This window comes from Adiantum capillus-veneris, chromosome 19 (genome assembly GCF_014529385.1).
Source record: "Adiantum capillus-veneris isolate H3 chromosome 19, ASM1452938v2, whole genome shotgun sequence".
Classification (NCBI taxonomy): Eukaryota; Viridiplantae; Streptophyta; class Polypodiopsida; order Polypodiales; family Pteridaceae; genus Adiantum; species Adiantum capillus-veneris.
Genome location: NC_140949.1, coordinates 97,786,869 through 97,801,139, shown reverse-complemented (window position 1 = coordinate 97,801,139; position 14,271 = coordinate 97,786,869). Strand labels below are relative to the sequence as shown.

Here is a 14,271-nt window from a genome sequence, read left to right as displayed (position 1 = left end):
CGAAATACCACACATGTGAATCTGCAGCAACTGACAAGCATGCATCATGGACAGCAGGATTGTAAGTGCACTCTGCGCTAAAAGCCCATTCTGCATCAACATCAGCATCACAATCTCCTTTCACAGAAGACTCAACAATGGCTGCATTTGTAGTGGAACCAGCATTTGCAATGGAACCACCCTCTTTCTTCTTAGCCTCTTTGGCCTTCAACTTAGGACACGACTTGATCAAGTGATCATTGGCTTTACAATAATGGCAACGCATCTTCTTTTTGCCCTTATCACCAGAATTGCCAGACGAAGTGCTGCCAGCAGAAGCATTAGGAACAGAATTTTTGCCACTCGCAGCAGAACCATAAGAAGTGGCTGCATTACTGTTACCACCCTTTCTTTGAGAAGCAATAAAAGCCTGTTCAACTGCACGCTGTCTAGTCCTGTTTTTTCTAGAAAGTGACTCTTGCAACAGCAATGTGCATAATGCATCAAACTTGACAACTTCAGGATTTCCTTGGGTCATCAGTCTCCAAGTACTAGCAAAAGTCTGGTAGGAATCTGGTAAGGCATCAAGAACAGTCTGCACAAGGGAACTGTCAGAAATGACTTCACCTGCAGAAATGAGTTGCTCATTGATATCCTTGACACTAGCAAGGAAAGTGTCCATATCATCTTCCTCATGCATAATCTTCGACTCTAGCTCTTTACGCAGCAAAGCAATTTTAGCCTCATTGCGGCTTGCATAAAGACCTGCTAGAATATCCCAAGCCTGTTTTGCAGATTTTGCTGAACGGATGTGAGGAATAATGGTGCGCTTCACAGACAACGCAATCAATGCATGAGCCTGCGCATCCTTAACATCCCAACGAGCTTGTTCTGCTGTAGGCAAAACAACTCTAACAGCTGCAATCCTTGCAGCAAGACCTGCAACATCCTCAATATCGCCTACATCTTCAGAACCAGGACGTACATCAATGCCCTGCACAATGTTCTAGACACCTTTTGACACAAGAACGTGTTGCATCATATAAGCCCACATAGGGTAGTTGTCCCCATCCAACCTGTCCTCAGCAGCAAACATCTTGAACACATCTGTGTTGTTGTTGTCAGCCATGGTAAATGCTGCACCTGATGTGAAAACTGCCCGAAAATAGGAGAAATGGAGCGGGAACAACTTGTGCTATATAGCACAAACCGTAGAAGACTATAAGGCACCTGTTATGCAGAAAACGGCACTGACAGAAAATCTGCACAAAATGACGAAATAACCTGTGCAGTACTGCCCGTAGTGGAAACGGAGGCCGAAATGAGCCCAAATCAAAATTCTGAGCAGACCGAGCTCTTCGAGCTCGCCCAAAATATTTGTCGACCTGCGAACGCTTGCCAAAGCTCACTGAAATCGGAGAAAGTGAGCAGGCGTGTGCTGGAGCAGCTGGCGACTAAGCCCGGGAGGACGTGACCTGCTCTGATACCAATTGTTGGAATTAGGGTTGCAGAGAAACACACACAGCTTGGAGAAGACGAAGGAAGCTCAAGGCACACAATAGAGAGTGTATTCCTTAGTGTGCAATGGAAAGATAGATAGCACTAGAGTGATGGGCGTATATACAATGCACGGGGGAAAAAACCTCCTAAAGAGGGAAAAAATGCCCCGGCGGTCCTAGTGTGTTCACACACATCACTACCACATGTATATGGTAACAAGCCCATTGGTCATAGATGCACTTACTAGATCCGTCTCTTTTTTCATAGTATTTGCGATCTCCTCATAGATAAATATGCTTGCCTAGCCTTGGAGTCTTCTCGACAGCTGGCCTCACATGGAGACACATCTTGTTGGTATACAATAATGAAATCATGGTTTCAGCTACATGGTTTTAGTATGGACAGACTACCCCCTTTCCAGTACTCGATGGATGCACCCTCCTTGTCCCTCACATGGACTGAGATTACCAACCTCATCAAATAGAATTTGATTCAGCGAGACACCAGGAGGACATGGATAGAGCCGACATGAGAGCTTGGCACAAAGATGTCTTTCTACAAAGAACATCCTCTCCAGCTCACAGAGGATGGATATGTGATCAGACCTGCCTATATAGACACTCATTTATCCCATGGGATACGAGGTGTCATTGGTGAGATGTGCACATCATCGCATAAGCTAGAGATTGAGACTGACAGATTTAGGAGAGTACCAATAGAGGACAGGATTTGCGAGTTGTGTCATATAGAGCCAGAGACAAGAGTTACATCACATATGTCATTGTTTGGTATACTATTAGATACGAGCCGGCTTTCACTGTATATTCAGAAAGGGCTTTGGACCAATGGCTGGAGTCTTGAGATATTAGGGTCAGAGATGCCTCGGGTTGTTTTTGCTAGAGCTGCGCAGACACAGAGAGAGTCTCTTGAGGAGATCAGGCAGTGGGAGACATTCATAGAGGGAGATCGCTAACTTCTTTAGAGCAGAGACTCGGCACTCAAATGAGCAAAGCTTTACAGCAGACTTTAGAGCCCCTATACCAGAGGTATACTAATTGACAGAGCCATTGAGCTTGGGAGAGCTAGATGCACACGTCTACGAGGGCCACCACGACATCGACGGACACTCCATTAGAGGATCAGGACTATTCTAGCACAACATGGGAGACGTCGAGTATGACTATTTACAAAGGTGGACATTGACGATGCTCTTTAGCAACCGATGCAATACATTCTTGGACAACACCTCAAGCCGGGCATCCTTGGACATTGATGATGATCATCATCATCATCACTTACTTCAATTTTTTATTTTTTTTTGTACCCAGACATTGTATTAGATCCACCAAGATTGTATCAATTTGGTCTCATATGTCATTTTGGCCTTTTGAAGACGTTTTATATAGCATTTCATTTCATTTCTCTCTTCTTCTTCTTCTTCTTTTGTCACAGAGTGATGACGTGGCTACCGACAGCAGAAACCTAATTTCTGCCAGAAACCCTAAAAATCCTGCAAACCCTAATTTCTGGAAACCCGAACCCTAACTGCTGGCTGAAACCCTAAGTGGCTGAAAAACCCTAAGATGCTTTAGAGAGGCTTTCTTACCCTAAGATGCTTTAGAGAGGCTTTCTTACCCTAGGAGTGATTATTGAGGAGGGTGCATTCTCAGGGAAGCAGATATTTGCTACTTGTGGATCATTTCATTTATGAGATGGTAATTGGCAGAGTGAGGACTTCTGAAGGTGAAGCATAGATGTTTGTTATTGCCTAGATATGCTGTAGTATTGTCTATTGTGGGATTTGAGGGAGATACCATTGCCTTTTGCGTGAAGGCTTTAGACCAGTGTGTCAGATCATGTGCTTTGAGGATTAGAGGTGTCTTGCATCCTTTATAATTGGAGCTTAGTCATCACATATAGAATCGCTTGAGGGACAAGAGAGTGGTGAGCCTCATGCTGCCAACACAGAGAGCGCGTACAAAAACTTTTAGTGGTAGTACTTGCTCCAACAGGTTCTACATCCTATCAGTAGATTCGAGCCTTCATTGTCCGCCATCCAAGGAGTACTGCCCGAAGACATAACGATCTTTTCATCTTGAGGCAACCCTTCATGAGCAGTCTACAGCATCAAATCTTTAAAGAGATTTTTCAATTTTAATTTCAGCTAGGGATTCAGTTAGGATTATGCTTCCTTTTTTGTGACACTTCATGATGAGAGATATCATCATTAATTGTACCTTATTCTGGTCTCTAGGCCATTTTGGCTTTTTAAGAGACTTCAATATATATTTCTCTCTTTTGTGCCAGTGGAGGTTTGAAGTCGAAGAACTTTTTTGGCCTGTTTTTTGATCGCTTACAAAGCATGAGGGTCTATTGTTCCCTTGTCTTTTCTTGATTCTTTTTAAACGAGGAGGGTTAGCTACATTGGAAAGACATGTTTGCATGGTGCAGTCTACAAGTTCTTGTGTGTGGGAGGAGGTAGTTTTTATTCTAATGTTCCTGCAGAAAGCATGGGGAATGATCTAGCATGATTCAATTGCTCTCTTTTTTCTTTGGCTTGATTTGGTTATGTTTGTAACGTAGGGGCTGGCTGAGATATTCTGTGCCTGTTATGCTCCTCACAGCAGCTGTTCTTGTTTTCACTCTACATAACTTAAAGTCCCGAGGTAGGCTGGGAGATGGTTTTGGTAGAGTAGTTATCAGGGAGCAACCACCATCAAATACCTTGCAAAAGATACTGGCCTTGAAAGAAGCTCTAGCAGAGATGGAGATTCAAATTCAAAAGGCAAATATAGCCCTTTTGAAGCTGCGCAATCTTGCTTTAGCTGGGCATCCTCAGGTATTCCTTGTATTCCCGTTCTTAATATGTCAAAAGTATCAACAAGTCTGGCTGTCACGTGCAGATTGTTATTGCTTGCATTGATCACATCCAGCATCATTTTATATGCTTAAATGATCAACAAATTTCAATTGAAGTCAAACATCTTAAGGCTCCCGATGTAGTCAGTTTTTGAATTGACCAGGTTAAGTACATGAACTCAACCTGTTTGCGTATATTTGTATTAATCCAACTGTTTTCCAGTCCTCGGCAGAATTTTTTTCCACTATGGTATTAGTCATTATTCTATGTGTCCATGCCTCAGTTAGCATATCAAAGTTGACTTTTACCGCTATTGATCCAATGTCCTCGAATGCTTTTAGTGACTTATAGGTGATCAACAACCTTTACAGGAAGAGTGTTCCATCTCTTCTGTCTTTATGATCCTATTGTGTTCTTACTATCGTGTGACGTTTTCTACAATGTGCAAAGCATCAAAGGTCTCACACACTGTTCGGAGTCTTGTGCGTGATCCGGTCACCTTGTCAAGGTTTATCAAGCTCTCGCAGCTGCTCTTTTTGTGCAGGTGTGGGTGTGTATCTTCACTTGTGTGGTTTTGGTGGCTTACGCACAGGCTTGGGTTCCCTTGCATTGTCTGTGTGGCTTGTGGCACCTCCATCTATACCATCAGAAGAGGGTAAACAGTTGAAATTTGCTAGCCTCTGGAGCATTTTTACATGGTGCATCTATTGGATGTCCTGTTGGTCTACTCATGGACTTCGATGTCAGCATTTTGGTTACAGCTATGCTTGTGGGGGGGGGGGGGGGGGGACTCTCTTGAAGAGAGTAAGAAGTGCCCCGGCAAACTAAATTCAAGAGACAGGGAGAATTTCAGGTAGCTTTTGATGATAAACGCTTGACGCCAGCAGAATAGGCACTCAGTGGTTCAAAACTGAGGCCTAAAATGTAGAATTTTTTGGTCACTAACATGATCTACCAAGAGGTAGGTGCGAGCTGTTTTGGTTCTAGACTCTGGTAAGCCGTATTCGTGCGGGTATGGCGAATCCACTGGGTCACCTGCATCAGTTTCTTGGTATCGCTCATTGAAGATGAGTTTTTTCTTCATCATGGATTCTAATGGGTTGTCCATTGGAATCAGACTATCGGCAGATACACGTAGCTCCCTTCACAGTTCAATGGCTACATTAGAGACAGGAGAAACAGAGGAGCTCTGAATCAAAAGGCCAGCTGCTGTGCTTTTGGAAAAATACATGTGTGAGCTTTGAGAAAGAGTGTGAGACCCACTACTCAATGTTTCTGTTTATAGAGATAGGATCAACTGTTACTCATAGTGGCCTACATATACATAAGACTATGCTTAGGTAATGCCCCTTTTACAAAAAGAAAAAAGGAAACGAGGTTTGCCATCATTTAACTTGCCATGTGGCACTAATCTAGAACATTTATTCAACTGTCAACAATTGATCCCAAGAGTTGGATGCTTTAGTAAGGCCTTATGCAGGCCAAAAAGGACATAATGAGGGATGAAAGTGGGAAGGTGGGGTAGGGGAGACACATAGAAGCCACTCTCGCACACTTAACTCAGGCCCACACCTACACATCCATAAACAAAAAGGATGAAAGGAGGTAGAGACCTAATCAGGCCACTCTCACACACTATGGCTCTCACATCAATATCCATAAACACACAAGAAATAAAGAGCATAAACAAGGACAATCACAGCAACACTCAAAAATAGGGCTGCAGACCTGCACTCCCACCCTCACAGCCACACACACCCAAGACAGAGTCTAGAAAAGAGCCACCATCAATTGGATAAGGTCCTCTCTCTCTCTCTCTCTCTCTCTCTCGCATGGGTTTGGATTCTATCACTGTTTTTAGGGTTTTGTCACCTCTTTTTTGCTGTTTTTAGGTTTCGTCATTATTTTTTTATGATTTGAGGGTTTCGAAACTGTTTTTTTGCTGTTTTTTAGGGTTTTGCCACTGTATTTTTCTGTGTTTTAGGGTTTCGTCACTGTTTCTTGCTATATTTTAGGGTTTTGAAACTGTTTTTTGCCGTTTTTAGGGTTTCAAATATATGTTTTGCTGTTTTTAAAAGTTTCGAAGCTGATTTTCTCTGTTTTTAAAAGGTTTCTCAAGTGTTTCTTGCTATTTTTTAGAGTTTCTTGCATTTTTCGGTTGTTTTAGTCTTTCTCTATCTCTCATGGTCTCCCTCCATTGGGCTACACATTGACCCCCTTTCACATGGCCTCTCTAGTGGCTATAGCCCGCCTCCCTCTCAACATGAAGTTCTCGATTACCAACAAGCGGATATCAACACTTGAAGTTGAAGTGAAGGAGTGGAAGAAAGAGATGGAGGCAACCTTTCTTCAAAAGATGGAGGAATGGAAAGAGGAGAAGAAGAAGCTATGCGAAAGGATTTCTCGTGTCGAAGAGCAAGCGGCTTCACAAGAAGCCACAATCCGAACTCTCCAAGGTGAACTTCTTGCAGCAAAAAGTGGGCGGCTCGAAGAAGGCAAAATTCAGCCATCCATGATGAAAGAATTGAATACCATGAGAAAAGAAATACAAATTATCAAGGAAGATGAGGAGAAGTATTAAGGAAGATGAGAAGAAGAAGTCATGGGCCGCGGTCATCTCCGCAACACAAATGGATTGAGGTCACCAAGAAAGGGAAAGGTAAGGAAGCTCCTTATACACCCACTCTTATTAACATGACCCTCGAAGAGGAACAAAGGAGGAGGATGCGGCATAGTCACAAGGGACGCATTCCGGGACGGGGGGACGGGGCTCAAATGGATTTTTAGTGTAAAAAAGAGGGCGTCCTCTGTTACTATGGGATGCGGGCTCTACATGTAAGGGAAACCGGCCTTAAGGACATAAACAATGTGGAAAAAGAGGTCACAATCCTCACATCCATGATGGGGGTGGATAAGCCTTCACACACAAAGGCATGGAGAGTGGGCAAGAAGAGTGGTGGCCCGAGAGAATCTTCAAAAGAGAGAGCTCTCATACTACGCTTCCCCTCCTTGGAAGAGAAGAAGAAATTCCTGAAAAAGAGGGCTACTCTCAAGAAGACGGGTATTTTCCTCGGTGATGATCTCACTCTCTCACAGCTTGCGTATATGAGAGAGGTAATGCAAGAGATTACGGCGGCAAGGGAGAAGGGATGATGGCCATTTACAGAGATGGTTGGGTGGTGATTGTAGAGCGGCACTCTACATGACGGTGTGAGACCTATGGAACCACACTGAAGATGGCTCCTTGGAATTGTAATGGATCTATGAGGTTGGATGTTGGTGCCTTTGAGGAGTGTTTCAGAGAGAGACATTTTTTCTTCTCAGAGACTCATCAAGCCCTTGGACAGCTTATGCCACATGTGGTGGGATACAGATGGGAGACAGCCTACAGGATTATCGCGAGATCTGAGCATGGGAGTAGAGGTTCAGGAGGAGTAGCAGTGCTATTTAGGGAGGAGTTACAACCACTACTACATATTGTACGGAGAGATGATCTTGCTAGATACCTGTGGGTGAGGCTGAGAGCTAAGACAGACCGATTTTTATACATTGCCATATGTTACTTCCCCCCAGTACGTCAGTAAGTGTTGCACCCAGAGGACAGTCGCCTTTCTCTATACTAGATGATGATATATGGGAATTTTCTAGGGATGGTGATATCATCCTCCTAGGAGACTTCAATGCCCGAACGGGCAACTCTCAGATAGTGTTCTACGACACTCCAGATGAGATGCTTAGAGAGCTGGATGTGGGTGACTTGGGGCTTGACAGATGCTCACATGATAGAGAGCAGACGGAGTATGGGAGATACCTCACGGAGATGATGACCACACATGGGTTAGCCATACTTAATGGCTTACAACGATTTCCTGGAGCAGCTTGTTTCACATGCTTTCCACACAGACACGGGGCCAGTACAGTGGACTATGTTATGGCACAGCCGAGCTTTATTCCTTGTATTCAGGATTTCATAGTGGGAGCCAGACAAGTGGGTGCAGCGATGGATCATGCTCTTTTGACATTGTACATTTCATTTCAGTATAGTACAGTCCAGATATCAGGAGGCAGGTCACATACCCGTTATACATTTACACCAAAGACTGACTTGGTTTATACAAAGGAGATCTATAGCCTTCTATGCACAGCTAGTCTTGGTCTCTCAGTGGAGGAGTGCACCACTTTACTGACTGAGACATTGCATGGTGCAGCATCAGAGGCATACCCACACACTCAGCCGGGTCGGAGGCGACATTCTGGGAGCATGCCCCGAAATAGTTGGTTTGATGAGTAGTGCAGAGAGATGAGAGCCCAGCTCCAGAGAGATCTTCTTTTAGGAGTCATCACTTATAGACAGTCTCGGATTGCTTCCCGACACCTTGTGCGACGGAAGAAACGAGCTTACTTGGCCCAGATGGAGTGAGACTTGTATCGGCTGTTCTTGAGTAGAGACTCAGGAGAGGCATGGCGATTCTTTCATGAGCACTCCCCTCCCCCAATGATTACTTCTCTTGATGTGTGGGGCCAGTATGCAACATCGTTATATACAATTCGTGGATAGGAACCCCTTCCAAATCCTACAGAGCCATGCCCACCTACCAGCACCTTCTTTACTAGTGAGATGGTAAAGAGAGCCATTGACAGGATGAGGACCAACAAGGCATATGATCATGATGGTCTAGTAGCAGAGCACTTTATACATGCTAGAAATATGTTGGTAGAGGTTCTTGCAATGTTGTTCAATCGTGCCATGTGTGAAGGGTTACCTGAGACTTCAAGGTTGTCTACTATTGTGCCTATCTTCAAGGTAGGTGATCCTACAGAGCCTAGGAATTACTGCACTATTATGGTTGGGCACACATTGGCACGGTTGTATGCATCCATTCTTGAGCAGTACTTGAGTAATTGGGCAGAGGGTGAGGGTGTACGAGCAAAGGGTTAGGCCGGTTTTGGGAGGGGTTTCTCCACTCTTGATCATAGTCTAACACTCAGAGCCATCATTGAGGAGGGTAGGTCACATGGGAGACGGATTTATTGTAGCTTTGTGGATTTCCACAAAGCATTTGACATGATACCCAGAGCTCTATTGATGCACAGACTGCAGGAGATGGGGGTGCCCATAGTGTTGATTTGGGGGATTATGGCTCTATACAGAACTTTATGGGACATGTACGCACCTCGGAGGGGATATCTGAATTAGTTCACTCCACCATTGGGGTGAAACAGGGTTGCCCATTGTCTCCTACTCTATTTGGTATGTATGTTGAGGGTGCCCAGCTGGCAGGGACGTGGATCCCATTGTTGTTATATGCTGATGATATTGTGTTGATCTCTGAATCACCAGAAGGTATGCAGCGATAGTTGGATGCATTACACAATTTTGCAGAGGATAGTGGAATGTCTGTAAACCTTGGTAAAACCAAGGTTATGGTGTTTAACACCACACCACAGTGGATCAGGAGATCAGCACCGACTTTCACATATGGTCAGGAGATTGTAGAGTATATAGATGCATACACTTACCTTGGGGTCGTCTTCACTCAGCCGAGGTTTTCTTTGGGAAGAGTAGCAGAGACTAGACTGACTAGAGCTTATGCGGCCTTGGGAGGCTTGGAGAGGATGTGTTCGCAGGTTCAGTATGGTCTCATAGGTCATTTTGGCCTTTTGAAGACGTTAATATAACATTTCATTTCATTTTGAGATGCCCGGGTGGATTATCTGACACCCTTGTGAGCACCATTGGTGTGAAACAAGGTTGCCCCCTATCACCTACACTCTTTGGTCTATATATTGACGAGATTGTAGACTTCATCTTGCACAGGGGTGGAGAGGGTGTGGATATTGCAGGGACTACTGTACACATACTCTTATATGCAGATGATATTGTCCTGATGTCAGAGATGGCAGAGGGACTACAACTACATTTGTAGGCCCTGGATGATTTCTGCTCACAGAGAGGACTCACGGTGAACCTTGGCAAGACCAAGGTTCTCATATTTCATACATCGGCTCAGATTCGCCGACAGAGTAGATTTACAGTAGCTGGAGGGGATATAGAGGTGACAGGCTCATATGTATATTTGGGGGTTACATTCTCCATGACACGGACAGCCAGAGATAGACTTACCAGAGGATACGCATCACTAGCTCTGATGGAGAGACAGTGCCACCAGGCCCACTTCCAGGAGCCCCGAACGAAGGGGTGGCTCTTTGACACACTGGTCACACCTGCACTCATGTATGCCTCGGCCATTTGGGGACCAGGACTGGCAGACTCAGTATGGACGCAGATAGAGAGGCCACAGATTATTATGATCTCCAGGATGATTCGCAGCAAGCCATCAGTTCCACACGACATTATTAGAGCTGAGCTGGCTGCACCACCGATGTTGGTAGAGGCACTCTTTCAGACTGTTTGCCTTCTTCACAGATTCAAAGATATGGATCCAGATAGGATCTCTCATAGAGCCTTCATTGCATCTAGAGAGATGGCACAGGCAGGGGACACTAGCTCATGGTATGCCCAGACAAGAGATTGGCTAGCTCAACACGGTTTTGATATCGATAGACTACCACCACTCCAGTATGACACCCAGGCCCCGACCTATTCCCTCTCACGCTCTGAGCGGAATAGGGTCATCAGACAGGAGATATGGCATACATATCTTCAGAGGACATGGCGCAGGCCCACAGACACCTTACCTCCTAAAATGCTATATTACTATGAGCATTTTCTGAGGTTCTCAGAGCAGGGATTCATTGAGATTCCATTATACATGCAGGAGTACATGCCACACCGACTTCGGGTCAGCATTGGCCAGCTACGAGTGTCATCACATCAGCTAGAGATTGAGAGTGGCAGAGCCAGAGGCATACCACGAGAGGAGCGTACCTGCCGGATCTGCCAGACGGAGGTGGAGAGTGAGGAGCATTTTGTCATGAGATGCCCAGCATATACAGAGCTGAGAGAGAGATATGGCATTGGAGACTCATTACAACAGCATATGATAGGCCGAGAGCAGAGGAGGTTTGGCCAGTTCCTGGTTGCGGCTTTAGAGGTCCGAGAGCAGTTGTTACAGCCACGCCAGAGTCAGGATAGCAGGACACAGACTACCATCACACAATTTTTCCGACGAGCAGGGCCAGACCCCCCCACACTACCTACACAGAGTAGAGGGCTTACCCTTCTGCAGGCAGAGTCTTAGAGGGCACGTCGGAGACCGAGGCTCCCATGGGTGTCACCAGAGGGAGATCTCGAGGATACTAGCTCTACACCATCAGTATCTAGAGCAGAGTCATGTACCAGCACCAGGGGATCCAGCATTCCAGAGATACCTGAGCAGGCCACCACCGATGTACCACATTCTCTACCCTACATATGTTGCTTGTTTTTAGATACCCTCCCTATCATCTCATGGTGGTATCACCTTGCAGCCCCTAGTTGAGCCTGATGATGCGTGAGCACACCTCGACACGAGGACCCACACTATACATTGTACACCACATGCACCACCCTACCACACCCTTTTGCATAGTATAGGCTCATTTCAGTTTGTACCTTTTTTTATTTTCCGATGCCTAGAGCATCAACACATGTATATGATATTGTCTCATAGGTCGAGTTCGGCCTTTCGAAGACGTTAATAAAGCTTTCTTTCTTTCTCTCTCGCTCTCTCTCTGTGGCTCTGTGGATAGTTTCCTACAATGTTAAAATTTTCTTTCTCGGGTGTGTGGGTGTGCTAATAAGAAGAGGAAAATAGTATAACCTTTCTATCACCCAAGTGTTGTAGATTGGTTATTGGTTATGCCATTTCCCTCTTGAATAATTGTTCTTGAGTTTAACTCTCCTCGTCGGATAGATCTTTAAGGTCTCTTGGGATAGTTTCTTGTGACGTTAAAATTCTCTTCTTCTTCTTCTTGATATCCAGAGTATAGATGAGGATGGATTTATCACCCATTGTATCAGTGATCACACATACCACCAATAGCACTTCTAGATTCATTTTAGTATCTCCTTTCTTGTACCCAGACATGGTATCAGATTCACCAGTTTGTGATGGATTCGTCTCATCGGTCATTTTGGCCTTTTGCAAATGTTAGTATATCATTTCATTTCTCTCTCTCTTCGCTGGCGATGGCAAGGCTTTCCTCTTTTTCTGAGTACCAGATAATCAATTGTCTCTATTTGATGTGAGAGCTACTTATCTGGAAGTTCTTTACTATTGATTCTGATAGTTGCAGTGTTTCTATGGACATGCAGGGAAGAAATATGGTTGCTTTTGCCCTTCTGGCAGCCTCTTTGGTCCTTACGTTGGTGCCATTCCGCTATGTATGTGTCTTCGTGCTCCTTGATCAGTTTACATGTGAGTTGGAATTCCGAAGAGGAATGGTGCTCAAGCTGGCAAGGCAATTGGAAGATTGGTGGGGAGCTTTACCTGCTGCCCCTGTCGTGGTTCTTCCTTATGAGAAGCCTCAGGACAAGGATAGTAGCAGCATAGATTCTGAAATGTATAGTTCCAGCCCTATGAAAGGTGAGGCCATTGCTGAAGCTGTTCGAGAATGGGTAGCAGAGAGCTTCTAATAATAATCTCTCTCTCTCTCTCTCTCTCTCTCTCTCTCTCTCTCTCTCTTCTCTCTCTCTCTCTCTCTCTCTCTCTCTCTCTCTCTCTCTCTCTCACACACACACACACACACACACACATATCGTGCGCACGCGCACACAGGGGAGCTAGCATGTCTAGAGCTTTGTATATGTTAAAAGGAGTCAAGACTTACACTGAAAATGGGTGTACATATGCCAAATCAATTGGTTATGCTAATTTGTAGAACAAGGGTCATTTTTGAAGGGGAAATTATGAGCTACCCTTCAGCTGCTTAAAGATTTTTTAAAATCTTCCCCATGAAATTTTTTTATCCGTTCTCTGAAGATGAAAGGTACCTTTGAAGGATATCAATGCGTTTCTTAGCCAGCATTGTAAATAATTCCAGCAAAATATAAGTAAAAGCATCTAAGATGGGTGCTTTTCCCACAATTCATCCTAATATGGGACAAACCTTCATACACATGAAACACCAGAACCTAAGAGCTGAGGGCGAAACCTTAGTTTCAAATTTTCGAGGAACAAACTGTCAAATGGCAAACCTCAAAAGTCTACAATACCATGATCTAGATCAATGACAGGAAAACCTTTCGATCATTCAATACACTTTTTACAATGAGGATGTGAGAAAAGAAAAAAAGCCTACTTTGGCACTCGCTTGCCACTTCCAACATGAATTATAGTATATGCCCAAACTTGTGGCTATTCCATGGCGCCCTATATAAGTGGTTCTTGATTTTATATAAGAAAGCTTAAAGAATAGGAACAGACACACAAACACTATTCAATTGTTGATTATGAAAAGCTATGTTACATTAAAAAAATATACATATCTACTAAATTGTGCTTAAATGTTAATAAAATCACAATCATGAGCACAAATGTGAATTGTGGAATAAATGCTTTCTATAGGTGCCGTAGTAAAGTAACTAGATATGTTCGTGGGTTGTCAAGCGCAAAAAGCAAATGATGAATACTTTTTCGATTACCTCACCAAAATTTTGGATACCATCAAATAGTGCAAATGATCCTCTTGCATTAAAATACCACCACCTCTAGTATCAGTTAAACAAAGGGCTTCGAAAGTCAATAAATTTGAAAGAAGAGCATATATGAGGGCATGTTAAAATTACGCTATATAACACTTATTTTGTTGATTTACTCTAATTGAAAGCATATGTTCTTTTCAGAATTTTTACGAGTGACAATACATGGCCAAGGCTTGGGTCATTCATTATACCTTTTAGTACTTTTTGAAACACAGTACTAACACCACCAAAAGCAATGTGGAAGAAAAATCGGAATATTCAGTAAAGTTAAGTTCGTACAAGATGT

The 14,271-nt window shown here is 44.0% G+C and overlaps 1 protein-coding gene across 4 annotated transcripts in view; it reads left to right on the top strand.

The window, feature by feature from the left end:
* Nucleotides 1–13,299, top strand: part of LOC147434521 (chromosome-partitioning protein, putative (DUF639)) — a 120,518-nt gene extending 107,219 nt beyond the window's left edge. For all 4 annotated transcript variants that reach the window (XM_086490977.1, XM_086490974.1, XM_086490976.1 and 1 more), the window contains exons 11-12: nt 4,063–4,318; nt 12,597–13,299. In XM_086490977.1, coding sequence (XP_086347103.1) covers nt 4,063–4,318; nt 12,597–12,917 — 577 coding nt within the window. In that variant the 3' untranslated portion in view covers nt 12,918–13,299. The remainder of the gene's footprint in view (nt 1–4,062; nt 4,319–12,596) is intronic.
* The last annotated feature ends 972 nt before the right edge of the window (nt 13,300–14,271 follow it).